This window comes from Delphinapterus leucas, chromosome 4 (assembly GCF_059928025.1).
Source record: "Delphinapterus leucas isolate spDelLeu-1000000601 "Yukka" chromosome 4, BTC_Dleu_Yukka2, whole genome shotgun sequence".
Classification (NCBI taxonomy): Eukaryota; Metazoa; Chordata; class Mammalia; order Artiodactyla; family Monodontidae; genus Delphinapterus; species Delphinapterus leucas.
In genome coordinates, this window is record NC_143132.1 from 8453296 (window position 1) to 8478939 (window position 25644).

A 25644-nucleotide genomic window follows, 5' to 3' on the forward strand; every position below is an offset into this window, starting at 1 on the left:
CGGGCGCCGCCGAAATCCGGGTGTTTGCAAGCCTTCCCTGTGGCCCCAGCCCGCGCTGTGGTCGGGCGGCCACGAGGGGGCGCAGCGCGGGGCGGGGACACGAGGACGAACCCCGGGCGGAGGAGCCGGCCGGCCTTCCCTCAGAAGTATTCCGGCCGCCGCGTGGGTCACGGCGGGGGTCGGGGTCGGATGGGACACGCTGAGCGCCGAACCGCGGATGGCCGTGTCGTTGGTCACGGCCGCGGCTTTACAGCGCAGAAGGCCTGCCGACCAGCTCCAGCCAGCGAGAGGGGGTGGGGCTTCCGGAAAGGCCGGGAAGGGATACTAAGAGGACCAACAGCGCCGACGCACTCACGCGCCTCCCCTCTGGACCCCGGCGGGTTCGGCCCTCCCTAGTCAGTGCGCATGCGCGGCCGAGGCTGCCTGCGTGCCTTCATTCCAGCCCCCGCCCCCGGCCCCGCCGGGCTCCTGGACCCGCCCCCGGCCCTGCCGGGCTCCGGGCCCCGCCCACGGCCCCGCCGGGCTCTTGGACCCGTCCCAGGCGCAGTATCCCAAATGCGAGTATTAGGACAGGGCAACTAGCTGTCAGAAAACGTGGGCGAATTCTTACGTAACCTGGGTGTGGGCAGTGGCTTTCTAATGACCCAGTATCCAGATGCAAGGAAGAAAAAAACCAGACATTGCTACGTTAGAGTACATTGAAGAACAAAAGCGTGTAGCCAAGCTGAAACCGCACTCCTCAGACGGGCCTCTAACCCAGCCAAAACTCAGGTTGGGACTCCAACCCACAATCCCTGGCTTAGGAGGGACTAGAACCCACTGTCATTTAATGGAAACCACTCACCTGGTGTCAGGACTTACTGAAGCTCATGTTCTTTTGTCTCGTTGCAGAAAGAATTAAGCTTGAGGCAAAGCGATGGGCAAAGAGTGAGTTTATTAGCATAGGAGCTTGTGAGAGATACCAGCGGGCCGGCAATGGGTCACAGCCCTGAGAACAAAGAGGGCTACATTAAAAAAAAAAAAATTATTTTATGTATTTGGCTTTGCCAGGTCTTAGTTGCATTATGCGAACTCTTAGCTGCGGCACGCATGTGGGATCTAGTTCCCCAACCAGGGCTCGAACCCGCGCCCCCTGCACTGGGAGTGGAGTCTTAGCCACTGGACCACCAGGGAAGTCCAGAGGGCTACATTTTTATAATCAACGAAAAAGTGGGGAGGAGACAAGACCATCTTTTTCCTCATTTTTGGGCCGATGTCAAGGCTTACATCATTAGTTCCTCCCTTGACCCTATATGGTATAACTGGGACTCTCACGGCACTATTTAAATCATATGTATGTTAGCAAAAGGGTGGTGACAAATACTAAAATATGGTAATTCATCTCAGGTTTTGTATAATGTCCCCTTTCACCTAATTTCTTTGCCCTTTCACCGATATTCCTGTCTTGGCTACATGTATAAACGCTATTCTTCAAGGGCCATAAACTCCCTGACTTCATGTAACAGGATTTGGACCCCATATCTATTGTCTTGTGTTTTAACTAGCACAAGACTTGTGGCTTGAGTGTGCCTGGCACTTGAATGTGCCTGGTCTTCCTTCAGGGTAGTCTAGATTGTTGCTAGGTTACTGGATTCTTTTCTTGTGGTCATTAGCTTACAGCAGTCTCCCAAACTGCCTTAAAATTCCCTTTTTGTCTTTAATCCCCTAGTGGGATTTCTAAACTATTTAATTATTCTACTCTATCCGTATCAAAACCAACCAACAGACTCATACCATATATAAAGTAAAAGCCTGGCAACATATGTCACAGGTAAAGGGTTAATATCCAAATATGTAAATAACTCAAAGATTGAGGGAACCAAAGACCAAAATCCAATTTTTAAAAAGGCAAGAGACAGGAATGGGCATTCTGCAAAAAAATATTTGTGAGGCCATAAAATAATATCCCTTAAACAAATGAAAAGATGTTTAATTCCTCTCCTAATGAGGGAAATGCTCATTACTCTGAGATATCACTTCTAACCTACCCAACTTGCAAACAGCCAAAGCAACAGGACAGACTGTGGGAAAACAGGCATTCTGCTATATTGCTGGTGAGAATGCAAGATGGTTCAACTCCGATAAAGGGGAATTTGGAAATACCTAACAAAACTTAAAGTGCATTTACCCTTGACCTGGCAATTTCACAGGTAGGAACTTAGCTGAAGAAACACCTACACCCACATAGAAGTATATATATGTACAAGGCTATGTATCACAGCACTGTGTGCAATGACAAAATTTTGGAAACAGCCTCAGTGACAATACATCAGCAATTGGTTGAATAAACCCTGGTACACTGACACAATGGAGTACTATGCAGTTGTAAAAAAGAGCAAGGAAGATCTTCTATGAATGGATATGGAGTGATTCTAGGATATACTGAAAAGTGAAAAAGGTAAATACAAGAGGATACAAATATTATGCCGTTTTTTTGTGTAAAACAAGGGGAAATAGTAAAATACTGAAGTATTTTCCTATTTTTGCAAAGAAAAAAAAACCCAAACAAACCCATGGGGAAGAGTAAACTAGAAACTAATAAATTGGCTACTTACAGTGAATGGGTAGGAATGGGGTGAAAGGCTAGGAGAAATGACAATTATTCGAGCATACTTTTTTTTTTCTTTTTTGGTAGTTTTGACTTTTAGAGACGTGAATGTTTTAATATTAAAAAAATAAAATTTAATTCAACAAAGATGGGGGAAAAGAAACCTAAAACTGAATATAAAAAGTAAACAAATGAACTAAACTGCATAGTAAATTAACCACAGGGAAGAAAAGTAAACCCAAATTACTTTTAAACAGAGCTCTTTTTTTTTTTTTTTTTTTTTTTGCGGTACGCGGGACTATCACTGTTGTGGCCTCTCCTGTTGCGGAGCACAGGCTGTGGACGCGAAGGCTCAGCGACCATGGCTCACGGACCTAGCCGCTCCGCGGGATGTGGGATCTTCCTGGACTGGGGCACGAACCCGTGTCCCCTGCATCGGCAAGCGGACTCTCAACCACTGTGCCACCAGGGAAGCCCTCTTTTCTTTCTCTAATTGAAATATAGTTGATTTACAAAGTTGTGTTAGTTTCAGGTGTACAGAAAAAGTGATTCGGTTGTACATATATATTTATATTCTTTTTCAGATTAAAAAAAATTTATTGGAGTATAGTTGATTTACAATGTAGTGTTGTTTTATTTTATTTTTTGCGGTACGCGGGCCTCTCACTGTTGTGACCTTTCCCGTTGCGGAGCACAGGCTCCAGACGCGCAGGCTCAGCGGCCTTGGCTCACGGGCCCAGCCACTCCGCGGCATGTGGGATCTTCCCGGACCGGGGCACAAACCCGTGTCGCCTGCATTGGCAGGCGGACTCTCAACCACTGTGCCACCAGGGAAGCCCCTTGTTTTATTTAAAAAAATATATTTATTTATTTATTTATTTAGGCTGCGCTGGGTCTTAGTTGTGGCACCCAGGATCTTCGTTGCGGCATGTGGGATCTTTAGTTGCATAGTTGCAGCATGCGGGATCTTTAGTTGCAGCATGCGGGATCTTTAGTTGCAGCATGCATGTGGGATCTTGTTCCCTGACCAGGGCCCCCTGCATTGTAAGCGTGGAGTCTTACCCACTGGCCCACCAGGGAAGTCCCTTGTTTTTCAGATTCTTTCCATTAGAGGTTATTATAAGATAGTGAATATAGTTCCGTGTGCTATACAGTTTATCTGTTTTATATACAGTGTGTATATGTTAATCCTAAACTCCCAGTTTATCCCTCCCCCCACTTTCCCCTTTGGTAACCATAAGTTTGTTTTCTGTGTCTATGTTGAACAGAACTCTTGACTATATGCTTTCTGTGTGTAAGCTAGCAAATAAAACTACAAAGAAATTTCGAACTTCACTTAGTTGGTACTAGTCTGTCCTAGCAGTTCTGAAACTACTTTCTGTGTACTGTGGGATTAAGCAAGTTAGTAACTATCATGGTATTGCTGGGAGTGAAGATTCTCACTGTGGGTGAAGGGTGATACAAATCTGGAGGGAGGGAACGCAAGGAAGAGCTCTGTGGATTGGACTCTATTTCCTAGATCTGTCTGCTGAAAGAGCCTTGGGAGGGCCACCCCAGTAGCCCATTCCCAGTGTTCATATTTTGGTTTCTAAATCCCATTCTCCAGAGTTGCTTGGAGAAATAACTCACTCAGGAGGGGCAGGGCAAGTGAAAGATGAGCCAGGAATAGCTTGTGGTGCCAGCTGAAAGCAAGGAGGTGCTCAAAGAATGATGGGGACGTCAAACAGTGATGAGGACCCAGGGGCCAGCTCGACAACGCTTCCAGTGGACAAATTTGTAACAATTTGAGCATCAAAATGAGTAATGACAATAATGAATTCTCACATTAAATAAAAAGAATCCATGTATATTAACACATATATGTGGAATCTAGAAAAATGGTATAGATGATCTTTTTTGCAAAGCAGATATAGAGACACAGACATAGAGAACAAATGTATGGATACCAAAGGGGAAGGGGGGGGATGAATTGGGAGATGGGATTGACATATATACACTACTATGTATAAAACAGAAAACTAATGAGAACCTACTGTATAGCACAGGGAACTCTACTCAATGTTCTGTGGTGACCTAAATGGGAAGGAAATCCAAAAAAGGGGATACATGTATATGTATAGCTGATTCACTTTGCTGTATAGCAGAAACTAACACAACATTGTAAAGCAACTATACTCCAATAAAAATTAATAAAAAATAAAAGTAGAACAAAAAGAAACCATGAATCCAGAGGGATACTAAAAAGCAAATAAACTTATAAACAAATAGAGGTAAAAGAGACAGTTCTTTACCGTAATATGTCAACTAATAAATGCTGAAGAAACAAAGAGTTAGAAAAGTCACCTCATTGCAACTATTATAACAGTAGCTGATCCAGGCAGGATACTAAAACCACTGGTGGAAGCTTGTTGGGGAATAAGATATTACACAGTCTCAAAGGATCACTCCATAGATTATTTATTTATTATAAAGGTAAAAACGGAAGCTTTATAGTGGGAAAATCTGGTGGATACCACCTTAACCACATGACCAAAATCAGCATGATGCAGAATGACGTCATGTGCCAACAATGCATTACATCCAGCAAACTTAAATTGAGAGACAGGCTACAAAATAATGGTCCTGACTCTTAAAAAATGTCGAAGTCACGAAAGACAAAGACTAAGGGACTGTTCCAGATTAAAGATGAATAAAGAGACATGACAACTAAGTGAAAGGTGTGACTTTGAATTGGGAAAAATAATATTGCATAAAGGATGTTATTGGGACAATTGGCCAAATGTGAATATGGACTCTGTTGTACATATTAGCATTGGATCAATGTTAATTTTTCTGAATTCGATCACTGCAGTGTGGTTACCTAAGAGAGCCTTCCCGTTCTTGGGAAATAATCCCTGAAGTACTTAGGGGTGCAGAGTCATGATTTCTGCAACTTAATCTCAAATGGTTCAGGGATGAAAAAAAGTCTCTGTTATGCTTTGTACCACTGAGTACATATTCCACAATTTGCACTATATGTTCCCTATTGTTGAACAGTTTTCCAGTTTAAAAAATCACTCTTACAATGTTGCTATTAACATCTTTACAAATATAATTTCTTCTTTATTTTAAATTTTATTTTTATTTATTTATTTTTGGCTGCATTGGGTCTTTGTTGCTGCACGTGGGCTTTCTCTAGTTGCAGCGAGCGGGGGCTACTCTTTGTTGTGGTGCGCGGGCTTCTCATTGCGGTGGCTTCTCTTGTTGCGGAGCACAGGCTCTAGGCGCGCGGGCTTCAGTTGTTGTGTCACGTAGGCTCAGTAGTTGTGGCTCGCGGGCTCTAGAGCGCAGGCTCAGTAGTTGTGGTGCACGGGCTTAGTTGTTTGGCGGCATGTGGGATCTTCCTGGACCAGGGCTCTAACCCATGTCCCCTGTGTTGGCAGGCAGGCTCTTAACCACCGCACCACCAGGGAAGCCCTCTTTCTTCTTTTGTTACCATTTTTAGGATAAATGCTCAGAATTATGAATACCAAATCAAAGAGTGTAAATGTTTGGATGGCCTTTAAGTAGAGAGTAGTAATTTAAGATTCCAAGAGTGGCTGATTTAAATAGAAGTTTGTATGTAAAATGGGAGGAGAACACAGAGCTACAAATAGCAGGACATTCTGAAAGCAGCTGCTCATGCAAAGGACTCTCTCCCATTGCTGGAAAACTCCCCACACCATGCTTACAAAAGACTTTTTAGTTAGTAACACCCCTGCCGTCGTCCTGGGATCCATGGGTCTAATACAAGCCACCATGGCCTAAATTTAGACATTGGACAATAAGGGATTTGTGATTAGCTGACTCAATTGTTTCTGGAGGATTCTGCTGATCAAGAACCACAATGTGATGTTTTGTGTTCAAGAACCTCATGATTCTCCAAGACAGTTGTGAAAATCGGTATAAATCTAAAATAAAAAGAAAGAGCATTTGGCCTAAAAGATACTGAGTTGAAACAAAAACCACTGGTAATGGGAATGTAAATTGCTATAACTACTTTGGAAAACAGTTTAGTATTATCTTTTAACACTGAACATTAACTCGATCCAGTAATTCCTGTCCTAGGTCTGTTCCCAGAGAAACACTTGCCCATGGGCCCTGCAGACAAGTAAGGGGATGCTCGGAGCAGCATTGTTTGTCAGAGTGAACAAGCTGGAAATAACCCAGTGTCCATCAATAGGACAATGGCTAACCAAATTATGGTACAGTCATATAGCACGATATTATATCGAAGTGAAAATGAATACACACAGTTATATGTGTGAATCTTAGAAACAATGATCGGAAAAAATGCAAGGCTCAGAAGTTTACTTTTTGAATAATATTATTTTTATAAAGCTAAAAAACCCACAATGTACGTGTAGGGATGTATTCATTTGTATTAAGACATTTTTATTTTTTGGCTGCTCCAAGTGGCATTTAGGAACTTAGTTCCCCGACCAGGGATTGAACCCACACCCCCTGCAGTGGAAGCATGGAGTCTTAACCACTGGACCCCCAGGGAAGTCCCTGTATTAAGATTTATTTTTTAAAGCATGGGAATTAAAAATGTAAAATTGAGGAAAGGGAGGCAGGGGGATGGGGTAGACAAGAAGTACAGAGTTATTGGCATTATTCTAGTTTTTTCCTTTCTCCCTTCCTTTCTTTTCTTTTTTAAATGTGCACTGTAAAGTGTTCAAGAGGGATATCCAGGATGGAGTATTCATCAAAGAGTTTATCACTTGATTTGATTTGATTTCCAAGCTTCTCCAGGGGAGATGCTGCCTTTCATGGGTGATGTAAATCTAGGAGGGTAGCTTAATAGTTAGGATGGCAGATCCCAGCTGGCTGGATCCAAGGGGTGCAGTCAACAGGATACACTTTAACAGGAATCAACATGTTGACATTGGTTTTAAATATCAGCAGCAGAAGTATAGATAGAATTAGGATTCGTGAGTTTTAGAAAAAAGAAAGTTTTTAGGATTTTATATGAATGCAAGTTCATAAGCTATCAAGCACATTTGGCGATATTCTAGTTCTTACGTTGAGGGGTAGGTACACAATGTTCATCTTATTACTAGACTTTGTACCTTACATATGTTACAGAAATTCTATTGAATGTGTTGAATAACAGGTTAAAATTTAAAACATCACTGGTATCTACTGTTTTTGTATGTCGAATTTGAAAATAGCAATGTAGATAAAATCAGGAAACTTATAATTTTATAATTGGAAGAGGCCTTCAAGATGATGGTCTAATCCGAAATGTAACCATTTAAAAATTATAAGTACTAGGGAATGTTTATAGGTTGGGAAATTGGGGAGGACTCTCTAAACATCAAAACAATGGAAAAAGTCATGAAAAAATTGAGGTTTTATTTAATTAAAATGTAAAAATGGTACATTAAAAATCATCTTAAATAAAATTAAAAGGCAAATGACAAACTGGGTTAAATATATGCCACAAGTGGGACTTCCCTGGTGGTGCAGTGGTTAAGAATCTGCCTGCTAATGCAGAGGACACAGGTTCAAGCCCTGGTCCGGGAAGATCCCACGTGCCATGGAGCAACTAAGCCTGTGTGCCACAACTACTGAGCCTGCGCTCTAGAGCCCATTAGCCACAATTACTGAGCCCATGTGCCACAACTACTGAGCCCATGTGCCACAACTACTGAAGCCCACATGCCTAGAGCCTGTGCTCCACAACAAGAGAAGCCACCACAATGAGAAGTCTGCGCACCACAACGAATAGTAGCCCCCGCTCGCTGCAACTAGAGAAAACCCATGCACAGCCAAGAAAAAGAGACCCAACACAGCCAAAAAAAAAGACCCAACACAGCTAAAAAAGAAAAAAAAATGCCACAAGTATTTGCCAGCCTAGAGTTAATGTCCTTAATATATAAAGAACCCATAAAGTCAACAAGAAACACACCAAAATTGAAAAATGGCAATGGACTTTAGCACAATGAAGGAAACTTATCAGCAAAACAAGAAAGTAGCCTACAGAATGGGGGAAGATATTTGCAAGCAATATGTCTGATTAGGAGTTAATATCCAACAGAGGTAAACAGCTCATAGAACTCAACATCAAAAAAACGAACAACCAAGGACTCCCCTGGCGGTCCAGTGGTTAAGACTCTGTGCTCCCAATGCAGGGGGCACAGTCAGGGAACTAAGTTCCCACATGCCGCTCAGCCAAAACAAAAACAAACAACCTGATTCAAAAATGGGCAGAGGACTTGAATAGACTTTTTTCCAAAGAAGACATACAGATGGCCAACAGACATATGAAAAGATGTTCTACATCACTAATCATCAGGGAATTATAAATCAAAACCACAGTGAGATATCACCTCATACCTGTCAGAAAGACTATCATAAAAAAGACAATAAGTAAGCATTAGTGGAGATGTGGAGAAAAGGGAACTCGTACTCTACACTGTTGGTGGGGATGAAAATTGGTGCAGCTACTATGGAAAACAGCATGGAGGTGTCTCAAAAAACTAAAAATAGAACTACTGTATGATCCAGCGATTCCACTGGAGTATTTACCTGAGGGAAACAAATACACTAATTTGAAAAGATATATGCATGCCAATGTTCATTGCAGTACTATTTACAACAGCCAATATATGGAAGCAACCTAAGTGTCCATCATTAGATGAATGGATAAAGAAGATATGGTATATATATATATATATATATATATATATACACACACACATACACACAATGGAATATTACAGGCATTAGAAAGAGAAATCTTGCCATTTGGGACAACATGGATGGAGCTAGAGGGTATTACACTAAGTGAAGTAAGTCAGACAAAGAAAGACAAATACCGAATGATCTCATATATGTGGAATCTAAAAAACAAAACAAAATGAGAAAAGACTCATGGATACAGCAAACAAATGGGGGGGGTGGGGCAAAATAGGTCAAGGGGATTAAGAGGTACAAACCTCCGGTTATGAAATAAGTAAGCCAATGGGACGTAATATATAGCATAAGAAATATGGTCAGTAATTTTGCAATAACTTTCTATGAGGATAGATGGTTACTAGACTTATACTGGGATCATTTCATAATGTATGCAAATATCAAATCATATGTAGTACACCTGAGGCTAACATAATATTGTATGTCAACTATATTTCAATAACAAAAGAAAAAATGGCAATGGATATGAACAGATAATTCATAAAGAAATCCAATGACCAGAGAAAAACAAATACCGTATGCTAACACATATATATGGAATCTAAAAAACAATGGTTATGGGCTTCCCTGGTGGCACAGTGGTTGAGAGTCCGCCTGCCGATGCAGGGGACACGGGTTCGTGCCCCGGTCCGGGAGGATCCCGCATGCCGCGGAGCGGCTGGGCCCGTGAACCATGGTCGCTGGACCTGCCCGTCCGGAGCCTGTGCTCCGCAGCGGGAGAGGCCACGGCAGTGAGAGGCCCGCGTACGGAAAGAAAAAAAAAAAAAAAGGTTTTTCGAGCTTCCCTGGTGGCGCAGCAGTTGAGAGTCCGCCTGCTGATGCAGGGGACACGGGTTCGTGCCCCGGTCCGGGAGGATCCCACATGCCGCGGAGCGGCTAGGCCCGTGAGCCATGGCCACTGAGCCTGCACGTCCCGAGCCTGTGCTCCGCAACGGGAGAGGCCACAACAGTGAGAGGCCCATGTACCGCAAAAAACAAACAAAGAAACAAAAAACAATGGTTATGAAGAACCTAGGGGCAGGACAGGAATACAGACGCAGATGTAGAGAATGGACTTGAGGACACCGGGAGGGGGAAGGGTAAGTTGGGATGAAGTGAGAGAGTGGTATGGACTTATATATACACTACCAAATGTAAAATAGATAGCTTGAAGCAGCTGCATAGCACAGGGAGATCAGCTCGGTGCTTTGTGATCACCTGGAGGGGTGGGATAGGGAGGGTGGGAGGGAGGGAGACGCAAGAGGGAAGAGATATGGGGATATACGTATATGTATAGCTGATTCACTTTGTTATAAAGCAGAAACTAACACACCATTGTAAAGCAACTATAATTACTCCAATAAAGATGTTAAAAAAAAAAAAGAAATCCAATGACCAGTAAAACAATGGAAAAAACAAGTTTTTCTAATAAAACAAACAAGTGTATATAACAAAACATAGACTCATAGAGAATAAACTAGTGGTTTACTAGTGGGGAGAGGAAACGGGGGGCAGGATAGGGGTAGGAGATACAAACTATAAAATACATAAGCAAGAAGGATGTGTTGTACAGCACAGCGAAATATAGCCATCATTTTGTAATAACTTTAGGTGGAGTATAATCTATTAAAAATATGAATTGCTATGTTGTACACCTGAAACAAATATATTGTAAGTCAACTATACTTCAAACAAAACTAACATAAAAAGGTTTTTCTGGGGCTTCCCTGGTGGCGCAGTGGTTGGGAGTCCGCCTGCCGATGCAGGGGACACGGGTTCGTGCCCCGGTCCGGGAGGATCCCGCATGCCGCGGAGCGGCTGGGCCCGTGAACCATGGTCGCTGGACCTGCCCGTCCGGAGCCTGTGCTCCGCAGCGGGAGAGGCCACGGCAGTGAGAGGCCCGCGTACGGAAAGAAAAAAAAAAAAAAGGTTTTTCGAGCTTCCCTGGTGGTGCAGCAGTTGAGAGTCCGCCTGCTGATGCAGGGGACACGGGTTCGTGCCCCGGTCCGGGAGGATCCCACATGCCGCGGAGCGGCTAGGCCCGTGAGCCATGGCCACTGAGCCTGCACGTCCCGAGCCTGTGCTCCACAACGGGAGAGGCCACAGCAGTGAGAGCCTCGCGTACTGCAAAAAAAAAAAAAAAAAAAAGGTTTTTCTAGTAATTCAAAAGGAAAGAAAAACTAATCTTTTAAAGAGATAGTTTTCATTAATCAAAATAGCAAAGATTTAAAAAAACTTGTATTAGAGCACTTGATATTGACAAAGGGTGTGCTAAAATAAGCCCTCAGTCTTTTATTACAAGATAAAATTATACAGCATTTGAGGTAAGAAGTTTGGCTTTATATTTCAATAGTCTTAGAAAGGTTCATATCCTCTGACCCAATAAAGTTACTTATAGGATCACAGGAATATATCCTAAACAATTACCAGAGAGGTGGCTTTAAAGTTTTGTACAGGACTGTTCTAAAACAGTCCCAACAACATAAGAATGGCTACACAAATCATGGACACCCAAACGTGGAATATTTCGTAGCTGTCAAAAATCATGTCATTTGGGGCTTCCCTGGTGGCGCAGTGGTTGAGAGTCTGCCTGCCGATGCAGGGGACACAGGTTCGTGCCCCGGTCCAGGAAGATCCCACATGCCGCGGAGCGGCTGGGCCTGCGCGTCCGGAGCCTGTGCTCCGCAACGGGAGAGGCCACAGCAGTGAGAGGCCCGCATACTGCAAAAAAAAAAAAAAAAAAAAAAAAAAAAATCATGTGATTTGAAGATGTTGATTCTGATTACCCCTGAATTTCAGCCCTCTTATTTATCAGCAGTGATGGAGATTTTAAATTGAGGTTTTTCTCTGAGCTGGAGTTATTCCGTGGACCATCCATAAGCACACGATTCTTTTCCCTTTTGGGGGAGTATTCTAATTGATACCATGCATCAGTCTGCGCTCCACCACAGAATCATGAATTCCCTATTCCCCAGCAGAGGAAACCTTAAGTCCTTGCTTGAAATTGCTGTGTTGGAAGTGAAGAATTCAGGGTTCAAATGGCAGAGTCCCTCATCCCTAGGGCAGCAGTGGAAATCCGGTGTTGCTTTTACTTAGTAAAGGAAAAGGAAGAGTTAAATCCAGCTCTCAGTCGCTCCTGTAATGAAGGAAGGAGTAACACCGGGAAGAGAAATCCACTGAGTCAACAATTCAAGCCCCATCCTCTGCCCCTTCCTCAGCAAACATCCTACCGAGAGTAGTCCAATTTGGCTACTTTTCTCTCTCACTCAGTAAGCAAAACCTTCAGCCACCTTCACTTAAGAGCTGGGAATCCAGCCAGATCCGGCCCCTGCCCCCCAGGGTTTCCAGCCTCCAGGGCAAGGCAGACCCTTTGTATCAGCAGTGCAAGGTGGCTGAGCGTTGTTACAGGGCAGTGTGGAAGGGGGCCTTCCGCCACCCCCAGGAGGTGACATTTTGACATTTAAGGCAAGACCTAATGTTTCAGTTGTTCAGGTAGGAGGATGTTGGGGAAGGCGAGGCGCAGTGTTCCAAGCCGCCCAGTAGAGGAGAGAGCAGCGGGAAGGGTGCTCTGGAACAGACAGAAGCCCACGCCAGGGTGGCCAGCGGTGGCCGGAGCGGGCTGGGGAGCGGTCAGTATTTGGGGTTGTGCCGCGGCAGCGGGGCCCCACCGAGGGGGGTATCCCGACCCGGCCTTTCCCACCGTCTGCTTCCCACGCCCCCGCTGCCACCTGCTCTGTCCTTAGTGTTGAAGCCTCTGCCCTCCTCGGGTACATTTCGGCGGCGGCCTCCCACTCCGTCGGCCGCGCTGCACCGCGGGGCGCAGGTGCTGGGGCCCGGAGGCCTGGAGAGCACCCGCGGGGTCCCGAGCTCGGCCCACGGGCACGTGCTCCCTGGGCTCCCTCCTGCCAGGTAAAGGGCTGGGGCGCCGGGGGCCGAGGGGCACGCTGGTGGGTGGGTTCCCCGAGAAAGGGCTCGGGTTTCCTGCCTTGATCATGCTGTTTATGCCCTTAGAGGGAGTTCTTTATAGAAAGGAGTAGTTTAATCACGGCTTGCTCTTCTGCTTTTGCTCTTTTCATTTTCAAGATGCCTGATGGGGGCTGGATGCAGTCAGCTTTCCAGAGCTGGAATCTTGTTCACTGCGGGCTGCTTAAAGCTGTTCCAATTCGGCTGCATCACCTGCTCTTGGCTTCTCCAGGAGACGGCTCTTTCTCTGTTCAGGGCTTTACAAGCATTTTATAAACACAGAACATAGCAGCCCTGTGGTTACTGAGATGCTTCTTCCTTTTCTACAGTCTGAATTTCTCTTTTTATTCCACCAGATTTACTGTTATTTTATTATAAACTTTTAGCTTTGGGGGCTAAGAAGCAGGGTCTGCATAAAGGCCTTTTAAAAATCAAAGGTTGACTGCAAAGCAAGGGACATCAACAAGGGGCACTGCAGCTTCGCCTCTATGGAGACTGGATAGTGGTGCTTCTATGGAAACATAAATTCAGTGAAAACAAGGAAGCAAAGCCCAGGTTGGGAATGTAAGGGGTTGTATGAATGCTCCCAGTTTCCCATTGATTCTTTCCATGAAACTTCCCTTTCCAGACCCATGAAATTTCCAGTAGGCAAAGGTTTATAATAGGTATGACTTTTTTTTTTCACTGTTTGGTTTTCTCTAATCACCGAAGTTTCAGCTCCTAGGGGAAAATGTTCAGGTTGGCTGAGAGCAAAGAGAAAATTATTATGTGACTCATCAGTCCCTTTCTGTGGAGCTTTCAGCCACAAGGAGAGGACGTATCTGTCCTTGGTGTTACTGCAGTATCCACCATTTCAGGCTGAGTCTGCTTTTTGAATCAGTCTTTTTCACCTGTGCTTTGCTGGGTGACACGCACACTCACAGGGCACTCTGGTTTAGGACCCTTTTAGTTTTTGATCCTTCAGTTCCTTTACTTTCCTAGTTCTCCCTTGATGTCCCTCTGCTTGTCCCTTTGTTCTTCCTTGCCCCCTTCTCAGGGCTCAGATATGCCCTGTCTGGGATGCTCACACAGGCTCAGCCCTAGGCTGCTGCGGGGGTGCGCTGCTAACGATGATTTGCATTTTAATTGTAAACGTTTTAGTCATCTTCCCCATTCATTCCTTTGACCTTAGTAACTGGCCCTTTATTTTATTTATTAAAAAAATTTTTTTGGCCGCGCCTCAAGGCTTATGGGATTTTAGTTCCCCCACCAGGGATTGAACCTGCACAGTGAAAGCGTGGAGTCCCAACCACTGGACCGTCAGGTAATCCCCCAACTGGCCCTTTCCAAGAGAGATCTTTGTTCAGAAAATGGGACAGGTTGCTAGGAAGACAAACTCTCCTCTAAGGATGGGGTTTCACCTGTTTGCTGTTCATTCTCCCATCTGCTGAGGTGGTTTAGACTTCATTTGCTTGTGAATGTGTGTGTGGCGTTTTCTGGCCTTCTGGAAACTTAAGGTACTAGTCACCCTAACTGCAGGTCCTATCTGACGGGCAGGTAATTGCTCACAGATGGTGACTCCCCTCCCCAATGAGGAAAACCTTTACGTGCCTGGGATGTAAAGGACCACTCCCCTCTGCTGGATGAAGATAAATTTGCTTTCTGCGGAGAAAATTTTGAGTACTTCGCTCTGTAGTGGCCAACTGGGTAAAAGAGTTAACAGTTGTACTTCACGCTACAGATACTAGAGGTATGAGCCAGTTTAGCTTCAAGAAACTTTTATGCAGCACCTACTGTGCTATACCGCAGTGCTGAATGCTGGGCATGTGGAGGTGAATGAGGTCACTGCAAATCAAATCCTTGCAAACTGAATCATGGTGTAAATGTATTAGGATCTGAGAATTTCAGAGCTTGAAGGGGAAGTTAGAGATGATCTGGTTTGTGTCCCTCCTACTTTTTAAAATAGTTGAAAAACTGGGGTCCAGAGAGATGAAATGATGTGCTTAATTAAGACCACATGGCTAGGGACTTCCCTGGTGGTCCAGTGGTTAAGACTCCACACTCCCAATGCAGGGAACCCTGGTTGGATCCCAGGTCAGGGAACTAAATCCCACATGCCTCAGCTAAGGCCCAGGGCAGCCAAATAAATATTAAAAAAAAAAAAAAAAAAAAAAAAAAGACCACATAACCAGTTAGGGACAAGGGAAAAAATGCCATTGAAATTCTGTGGAAGGTCACCGTTTAATTTTCATAACTTATTTTGAAATACTTTTGGACTTACAAACAGGTTGCAAAAATAGTACAGAGTTCTTTTACCTAGCTTCCTCCAGTGTTGATATCTTATACAACCATGGATTTATCAAAACACACAGGATAAACAACAAGGTGCTACTGTTCCTACAGGGAACCATGCTCAATCTCCTGGGATAAACCATAATGGAAAAGAATATAAAAAAGAATGTATACATGTGTGTAACTGAGTCACTTTGCTATACAGCAGAGACTGGTACAACACTGTAAATCAACTATAGTTCAATAAAAAAAAGCCACCAAAAACCAAAACAGAAACCTCATAACATTAACATTATTAGTACAATACTATTAACTAAACTACAGACTTCAGATTTCACCAGTTTTTCCACTACAGTCCTTTTGCTGTTCCAGGATCCAATTCAGGATACCACATTGCATTTATTTATTTACTTACTTACCACATTGCATTTAGACTCGAGTTTTTAACTCTGGATTTTCCTATACTTAAAACAGTAATGAATTAGTGACATTCAGCTGTTGTACAGAAACTGTATCAGAAGCCCCCTGTGTCTACTGACGTATGCTTTGTGTTTCCAGAATCAGCTGTTTGCCCTGGTGCTCCTGATGAAATCCCACAGCAGCTTTGTGCGTGTGTCTAAACTCTGGACAGTTCCAGCCTATCTGATCTGGGTACCAAAGGCGGTCTTCAGGGCTCCCAGTGGCACACCCTGAACCTTCTGCCACCCGTTCCCTCCTGGATCTTGAGTCCCATTTCTGTTTATTGATCATTGTGCATATGGCATTCTTTGCTCCCGGTTTGCCCAGTTTATCAAGTAAGACTTTGGAGCCAGAAAGTCATAAATTCAGCCCCCAGCTTCCCAAATATCCAGTAGTTGTGAGACCTTAAGCAAGTCACTTAATTGCTCTAAAATTCAATTTCCTCCTCTGCAAGATGGGGACAGCAGCGCCCATACAGAGAGGGTTAAATGGAGGGACATGCACAGTGGCAAGCAGTGCTGGGTGCGCAGTAGATGTGAAATAAGGGAATGGATGGCACTAAGGGGGGTCCTGAGTACCAGGCAGGAGCCCCTGCACTTGCTGGTGGTGAGGGGCGGGCACTGAAGGGTTTGAGAAGGGGAGTGGCGGCACTGGGGCTGCACTGGAGAAAGTCAAATGGAGGAGTGCCGGTGTAAGCAGGGCAGCGGGAAACAAGAGGCCTGCAGGGAATTAGCGAGGAGGCTATCATGCTCGTTCCCGTGGAGCAGAATGGGGGCCTGGAGTGGAGACTCCTGAGACAGTGTGTGGTGGTACCATCAACTGAAACAGAAATAAACAGGATGCAGGAATGGAGAGGAGTAGGGACTCCAAGATGACTAAGTTCTAGGTCCAGGTGAAAAGGAGAATGTGATGTCATTAACAGAGGCAGAGAAATCAAGATGAAGAGGGAATCTGTGGGAGAAAAATGCATTTGGTTTTATTCCTGTTGCTCCTGAGATACCAAGAGACCATCCACATAGAGATATGCAGAAGCAATAATTGTGGCACTGGAGCCTGGGAGAGGCCAGAGGATCTGAGCAATGTGGCCAGAGCGGTGGCCACTGAAACCAAGAGCAAATGGGACCACCAAGGAAGAGAACGTAGGTGAGGCCAGAAGTTGGGGGCAAAGACTCACTTGTGCCCGATGGTTCAAAGAAGGGTAAGAGAGACAGAAGAGTTACTGAGAGCTACGATGTATGAGTCAGCTCTGGCTGCTGTAACAAAGTACCACAGACTGGCTTAAACAACAGAAATTGATTTCCTCACAGTCTGGAGGCCAGAAGTCCAAGGTTAAGGTGTTCACAGAGTTGGTTTCTTCTGAGGACTCCCTCCTTGGCCTGTGGATGGCCTTTTTCTCACTGTATCTTCACATGGTCTTCCCTCTGTGTCCTAATCTCTTAAAGGATTCTAGTCATACTGGACCAGGGCCCACCCATATGACCTCATCTTACTTGAATCATCACTTTAAAGGCCCTATCTCCAAAAAGAGTCACATTCTGAGGTACTAAGGTTCATGACCTCAATGTAAGAATTTTTGTCATCGGGGCATGGGGGTCGCCACAAATCAGCCCATACATAACACAGTTACAAACAGAAAATGAGTGGTCCCTCCCCACTCCCCCATCCCCACCAAGTGAATTTTGAAAGAGCTCCAGGAAAGGGTTTCAGAAAGGATGGGGACTGGCTACTTGCCTGTTTTCTCTCAGATCCCCTCCCACCCTCTGCAAGGAGTCCCCTCTCTCCAGTGATTCCCAAGGAAGGAGGTTCTTTGATGCTCCTTGCTGTGTGGCTTCCAGAGAGGTTCAGCCACGGGACAGCAGAAGCCAGAGGAATGGAGAAGCCGGTGGAACTTCCCCTTCTCTCCAGCTCCGGCAGCATCCACGGCAGCAGCTGTTTTTTCCCTGTGGCTCCATCTGGCTTCCCCCAGGCACTCCTGCCTCCTGGGCTGAGGTCACCCCACCTTCCTGCAGGCGGGTAGCAGCTTTCTGCTGTTTCTGTTCTCTCCATCGCCTCCCTGTCCGTGTTTGGTGAGTCAGCACCTTCAGAGTGTCTGTAGCCAACTCTCGGTATTAAATCCTCCATCAGTGGTTTCTATTTCCCTGACTGGTAGAGACAGAGACACCATTAGCCAGGGAGGCAAATGGTGCGGAAAAATGGGCGGGATGAAAACTGAGAATGGTTAGATCTTTGAGCAATGAGGGGAGAAGCCACGGTTTTAGGTATTAAGAAGGGAATCTCTGCCAGTCTGTTGGGCATATACCAATTCCCGTTGAGGTTTTAATTTGCAGGTGCTTTGGAGATTGAGCACCTTTTCACGTTTATCTGCCAAATGGTTTTTTTAAAAAATAAATTTATTTATTTACTTATTTATTTTTGGCTGCATTGGGTCTTCGCTGCTGTGCGCAGGCTTTCTCTAGTTGTGGTGAGCGGGGTCTACTCTTCGTTGCGGTGCGCGGGCTTCTCGTTGCGGAGGCTTCTCTTGTTGCAGAGCTTGGGCTCTAGGCACGTGGGCTTCAGTAGTTGTGGCATGCTGGATTATTTGGTACAAAATTAATTTTTGACCAAGGGTAGCGGTGGTGGTGGTTGGTTTGATCCCTGCCTTTATAGGGCCTGGGCATTTGCTAATCAGCAAGATTTAAATAACAATTGTTTCCCTCTGAGGCCCTGATCCCGGCCCAAGCCTCTGATCTATTCTTTGGCTAGTAGCTTATTTCTATCTATACGTTTTCCTTTTTGAGTGTAAACCAATAATAAAAAGGACTATTGGTTTAAAAAGTTTAATTCACTTGATTTTTAACTGCATATGTGTATGCAGATAACCATACTGACATTTTCCAGACAGTCAAATATTCAAAGAAAAGCTCTTCACATTTTATACTTTTTACCAACAAAACCTCAGGATTTAAATTAAATATCTGGGGAATTCCCTGGTGGTCCAGTGGTTAAGGCTCTGTTTTTTCACTGCTGAGGGCTCAGGTTCAATCCCTCGTTGGGGAACTAATATCCCGCAAGTCCCAGGGCATGGCAGGCGGGAAAAAAATCAAGTATCTATTTATTTTTTTGGAGGCCAACTTTTCAAATAGATGGCCATTCTTGACTCTGGGGATCTCTGAACATCATTTGTTTTTAGCAGTCCAACACTGTTGTGGAGGGAACAGTTTTCTTTTATCTACAAAATAGAGACTATGTACTTTAACTGCTAAAAGTGAACTGTTTACAGTTCAGCTACTTATTTATTTTGGCTGCACCGGGTCTTAGTTGTGGCACTCGGGACCTTTGGTTGCGGCATGCGGGCTCATAGTTGCGGCACGTATGCCGGATCTAGTTCCGTGAGCTGGGATCAAACCTGGGCCCCCCTGCATTGGGATCAAGGAGTCTTACCCACTGGACCACCAGGGAAGTCCCTACAGTTCGGCTATTTAAATTTCAGTGTCTACTCAAGTTTCCTACTAGACTCGGGTTATTTCAAAAACAAACTATCCTTCCCAGCTCTGGTCATTTGACTTATTAGCGTTCTGAATGCTTTCCAAGTTCAGACAGAGCTGATGTCAGTATAACAGGCTTCCCCTGGGGAGGAGCAGTCATCTATTTAATGGGGGCAGGACAGCTTTCCCTAGAGGAGTAATATTCTTTTGGCTTACACTCTGCCCTGTCCCCAAACCATCATTTCCAGGGCATGTCTCCTAAGGGCTGGAGACTAGAGACCGATTATGGGAAAGTAGTTGTTCTTTTTTGGTGGTGCTGCATGACATGCCTGATCTAGTTCCCCGACCTGGGATCGAACCCGTGCCCCCTGCAGTAGAAATGTGGAGTCCTAACCACTGGACCACCAGTTTAGTCCCAGGGAAGGCTGTTGTTAGAGAAAGCCAATCATTCTGACGGATTACTACTGAGGTGGTCTTCAGTCATTTGGCTGTCAAGCAGTGCCTTCCTTCCTGTAGTGACGTTCCTATGAATCACAGAGTCTTGCTTTTAAATTCCTACTCTGGTCTTTTTCTCTGCAACAATTTGGAAGAGGCTTGTTACGAGTCTAGAGCAACCCAGATGCAGGGAATGACAGAGGTGACTTTAGCACTGCTTCTTGAACTTTGTGAATCACCTGGGCATTTTGTTAAAGTGCAGGTACTGATTTGGTGGTTCCGGGGTGGGGCACGGGATCCTGCATTTCTAGCAAGTCCCCAGGTGATCCCAATACATCCAAGGACCAAATTTTGAGTAGTGACGGACTACAGGATGTGAATCAGGGACATCTACAGTAAGATCCCCTGATGTCTTATTTTTACATCTTTCCCCTTTGCTATCTGGGGATGATGAACCTAAGCTCCATCCCTGAGCCTTTTCACATCATTTTATGTGGGATCATAAACAGGGCCTACTGTGTGACTTCTCTTATTCCTCTCCTTCTACCTGCCTTACTGTATTCCTTCCTGGGCGTAAATGGTATCAGTGTTCCTCAATCCAAGGGTCCGGAAGGGACCTTACCCCCTTCTCAGTTCATACTGACCCACTATGGTCCCCATCCTTTGTAACCGAGAACTGGTTGATCCTCACGTTTTCCCATGATGTTTTCTGAGACCATGACATCCTGAAGCATCTAAGGGCAAACCTGGAAAGTTCCCATCTGGCCAGATGGAGTTATGGTGTCTGTGGGAAGTAGAGGGTGCAAAGCTCTTAAGGAACTTGGAAAAACTAGGGATGCTTGTCTCCTTCAGGTAGAAGAGATGACCTCTCCATTCCTAGCTGGGCGGGGAGGAGAGGCTGGTCCTTAGAGCCATAATTTAGCAAACTCCAAGAAGGCTATGTGAAGTGCTCTTCCAGGAGAACATTAGGGTGAATCACTCTGTTAAGCCTTTTCATTTTCTCAATTCCTGACTGCTTAGCCCTGTGTTATCGTGGATGGGAGGAGTCCCTCCTCAGATGAGACTCTTGCTCATTTTTTCCTCCAGTGACACAATTTTAGGTCTTGTTACTGCGCCAGAATCTACTTCCCAACTGCTGCTGCCCTGCAGGCACATGTAGGATGTGGCTTCAGCCCTGCTCATCGCTTCCTGTCTTTTTACAATTTTTGGTCCACTTGATGCTTATCTTGTTTTTGAGTCCAGTTATTTCCTTTTGGTTTCTCTCTCTTTTTAAATGTATTGTTGGTATATGCAACGAGAAGAATTTTCTGTGTCATCTGAGAGGAAGCCTGAGGGTCTGAAAGTGGGCTTCCTATACTGCTGTTTTAAAGCAGATGAATAAATGGTCAGGGTACTTAAAAATCAGCCCTGGGATTAAGAAAGACTTGGGAGTGGCCTCCCTGACTGCTTTTACTGCAGTATGCCATCCACTTACATCGAATGCCAGAACAGGAAGCAACCTAGGGAAAACCTCTGCTCTGCGTCAGAGCTGCTGAGGACCCTGTTCTTTACCTACTGCCTTTAAAAAAAAAAATGAGGTTCCGGGGAGAAACCTCTGTCAGCATGAGGAATCATGATGCCTCTTTCAGGGGACAAGAACACTGAATCCTGTTTCACTTTCTCTACTGATCTTAGGATATCACAGTGAAACTGGTGACCCGTGTATTCAAGAGCACCAGGCCGCCTTTTCAGTGCTCCTCTGTCTTCAACTTGTTCCCTGTCCTTACTTTAAGAGTCCAGAAATACACTTATTATTGCACTGTATGAATTTATGTCATTTATCTTAAAGTCCTTTTTGCATGAAGGCCTAGTATAACCTAATAAAAACAGCCTCACCTCATCTTCCCACTTGGACTGGGCAGCGGTTGTGTGTATCGGCACACTTTGGCTCCTGGTACGGTGCTGGCTGGCTAATGTCGGCTGCTGACGTTATAAACATATACACGACCCCTTCCTCATTCCGCCTCCCACCCCTCAAGCAAAGGAGGCCAGACTCTGGCTTAAGCGGGCTACCGGGCTTACCCCCCAGGTCCCCAACCTACCTCACCGCCCGCCTTCTCCCTCCATCACGTTACCTCCACCCTCCACCCTGAGTGGCCTCCCCGATCCCCTCCCACTCACCTCCCCGGGCACGGCCTCTCTTCTCCCTCCATCACCTCCCTTCCCCACACCCCTCCCTCCAGTCCAGGCCTCCCATCTCCCTCCATACAAACGTCCCCCTCCCCCGCCACCCCGCGGCCTTCTCCAGCCGGCGCGGCCTCTCCCCGGCGGCGCGGCCTCTTCCGGCCGGCGGGAGGGCGGGGCCGAGCGCTCTGGCGGGCCGGCCGGTGGTGCGAGCGTCCCGGGCTCGCGCTCCGCCGCCGGCCGGCCGGCCATGCTCATCACGCTGTGCTACCTGTACCTGTGGGCGCGCTGGGGGCGCGGGCCCGCCGCGCTAGTGCGCACCACGGTGCAGCAGCTGCGGGCCTCGCGCTGCTCCTTCACCTTCTGCCGCGCGGCCGCGCAGCCCCGGGGCGCCCGCGTGTGCCTGAGCCGCGGCGGCCGCGTCTTCTGCGTCGGCGAGAGCCAGGTGGGCGGGCGAGCGCGGGCGCCGGGGGGCGCGGAAGGCGGGGCCGGACGGGGCGGGGGCGCGGCCTCGGGGTCTGCCCGGTGCCGGAAGCGCCCCCGGGACCCCGCGCTCCGCCCTGGGCTGTGCAGCCCGGGGGCACCCTCTGCGCCGCCGGGAGGTCGCGAGCGTGGGGTCTGGGGAGCGGCAGGCTCCGGGGCTCCACTGCACGCGATGCCCATGGAAGCCTGGATGAGACCGAAACTGTGACAGGCGATCTGGTCTCCTCTCCACGGGGTGCCGGCGCGAGCGTATGGTCGCCTGGCTCTTGGCGGTGCAAAGTAGGCTTGTGCCTGTGTGCCTGTGCGAAGTCGATTAGCACCTGAGCAGTGCCCACCTAGAGCCCCTTTCCTGACATCCTCTCCCGCCTACCCTGTGGGCTGGAGTTTGGTTGAACCTGATTTCAGAGAAAGACAGCAAATCCTCAGCTTTCTGTCAGGTGTTCCCGAGGTGACAAAAACTGCCCTGTCCCCGGCTCCTGTCAGCTGCGTCATTTACCAGTCGGGCACCTACTGATTATCTCTGAATCTTTTTAGTTTCGGTTTGCACACAATCTTGTCTTTTGGCCCAATACTTAGCCTGGTGGCTATAAGGCTGTAAGTTCAACCGGCTCTGTCACCCCCAGTGTGACCTGGGGCTGCCGTTTGATCTCTGCAAAACCTCAGCTCTCTTACTGTGAATGGGAACAATAGTTCTTCCCACTCAGCTATCAGAAATGGGCTTCACAGTGCAGTTCTGTGCAAATTTCCATTGACTTCACCCACTTTGTCATTAACATTTAAAAGTGTTTTGCTTTTGATGGGTTTCTTGTCCTTTCCTCTTCCTTCTGGAAAGTTCGATCACTTATAGCATTAAAATGAGATTTTCTTTGTGTGTAAAACCATACACCATGTGGGAATTAACTTATCTCAGGTTTGAATATTTTGTTGAGGTTATGCTTAGACATGGGATTATACTTTGATGCTACAAATCAAAAATACCCATCTGGGACTTCCCTGGTGACGCAGTGGTTAAGAATCTGCCTGACAATGCAGGGGACATAGGTTCGAGCCCCAGTCCGGGAGGACCCCGCATGCTGAGGAGCAACTAAGCCCGCGCGCCACAACTACTGAAGCCTGCGCGCCTAGAGCCCGTGCTCCGCAACAAGAGAAGCCACCGCAATGAGAAGCCCGCGCACTGCGACGAAGTGTAGCCCCTGCTCGCCGCAACTAGAAAAAGTCCGCAAAAGCCCGCGGGCAGCAACGAAGACCCAACGCAACCAAAAATAAAAAAATAAATAAATTTATTTATTTATTTATTTATTTTTAAAAAATACCCATCCTTGTTGGTATACTGTATAACACAGAATATGATAAGTTCTAAGAGAGTGCATATGTAATATCGCCTAGGTGTTCATTCATTACATACAATGGACTCCTGAGGGAAGGAGGGCTTAATTCTTGTTAGGAACCCTGACTGAGAAAGATAATAAAATGAGGAAAAATTGAGGGGTGGATTTTTTTATAGTAGTGGTTTCCAAACTGGATTCATTTACTTAAAAAATAACCTCTAGGGACTTTCCTGGTGGGGCAGTGGTTAAGAATCTGCCTGCCAATGCAGGGAACACGGGTTCGATCCCTGATCGGGGAAGATCCCACATGCCACGGAGCAACTAAGCCCATGCGTCACAACTACTGAGCCTGCGCTTTAGAGCCCGCGAGCCACAACTGCCAAAGTCCCCACGCCTAGAGCCCGTGCTCCACAACAGGAGAGGCCACCTTGATGAGAAGCCCACACAGCTCAAGGAAGAGCAGCCCCCCCCGCTGGCTGCAACCAGAGAAAGCCCGCACGCGCAACGAAGACCCAACGCAGCCAATCAATCAATCAATTTATTTAAAAAAAAACACCTCTAAGAGATTTAGATTAGAATAGAAATAATGAACATCCAAAAAATAATGAGATGCAAATGTCTTTAATTCTCTTGGGAGACAGTTTTACTTTTGCACATCTCCATGACTTTATTGGGCTTCTGTTAGCTTTGATAACTGTAACTAATGCTCTTCAGCCCTTGCTGACTGCTCCAGCAGGGTGTAGGGACACCTGGGCCAAACCGGCTTTGGGCTTTCGGGGTTTTTGTAACTTGCTGTCCTCCTTAGAGCTTTGCCCAGAAATCACTGTCTCACAGAGATGTCCCTGAGTTTCCAGACTAGATGTGACCAGCCAGCTCTGTATCCTCATAGACTTTAAATTGCACTTCATATTTCCAGTTTTTATTTTTTTTATTGTGACATTATTTTTTTTCACTTTTTAAATTGAAGTATAGTTGATTTACAATGTTGTGCTAATTTCTGCTGTACAGCAGAGTGGTTCAGTTATGTGTATATATATATATATATATATATTCTTTTCCATTATGTCCGGTTTTTATCCTTTTCTCCCTAGGAACTGGGTCTGTTTAGCTAAGCAGCTTGACCTGTAGTAGTTACTCAGTATTTCAGCAAATGAAGTAGTGGTTGTTGAGTTTAAGCTCTGATGTTCGAGGCCTACAATTGGAAAGTTTGACTATTTGTGATTAGCTACTGTTACTTAAGATTGCAGATATCGTGGGGCTGGTGATTTGGTTCGGTATATACCTATTGTTAGTCTACCTGGGCTGAAGTAACTTTATAGAACTGAATCTTATGCCTTTGCTGTCTCCATACCTTATGTACTTAAAATCATATGCAGAAGTACTGAAAGTGTATGTTTATATAATTGAAGGTCCCCCAAGAACTGGTATCACCAAAGAGAGTTTATACAAACTGGAAATTTTAAGCTTTTTGTTTAATATACACATTTTCTATGAGTCAAGTGGACAGTCTGTTTTTTGTTTTTAACTATTATATCGATAATTATGTTTACCCACAGGAGGGGGTTTGTTCTCCCTCATTTTCCTTCATTAATTGGTTCAGCAGATATTTGTTAAGCTTCTGCTTTGTGCCAGGTTGCTAGGCCTGGTGAGAATACTTTCTGATCTTCCCATCAAGGGCAGATTTGAACTGATAAGCAACTATGGAGCTTGACCCAAATGCCTTTTTTTCTTGCGGGGGCAGGGTGATGATAAGCCCCTCCCCCACGGGCAGCCCTAGATTTCAGCTTTTTCT

General features: G+C 45.8%; 1 protein-coding gene across 2 annotated transcripts in view; it reads left to right on the top strand.

Annotated features, from left to right (window-relative positions):
- The first annotated feature begins 22171 nt into the window (after window positions 1–22171).
- HLCS (holocarboxylase synthetase) overlaps window positions 22172–25644 on the top strand; it is a 195681-nt gene continuing 192208 nt past the window's right edge. For both annotated transcript variants that reach the window (XM_022552978.3, XM_022552980.3), the window contains exon 1: window positions 22172–22486. In XM_022552978.3, the coding sequence (XP_022408686.2) occupies window positions 22292–22486 (195 nt within the window). In that variant the 5' untranslated portion in view covers window positions 22172–22291. The remainder of the gene's footprint in view (window positions 22487–25644) is intronic.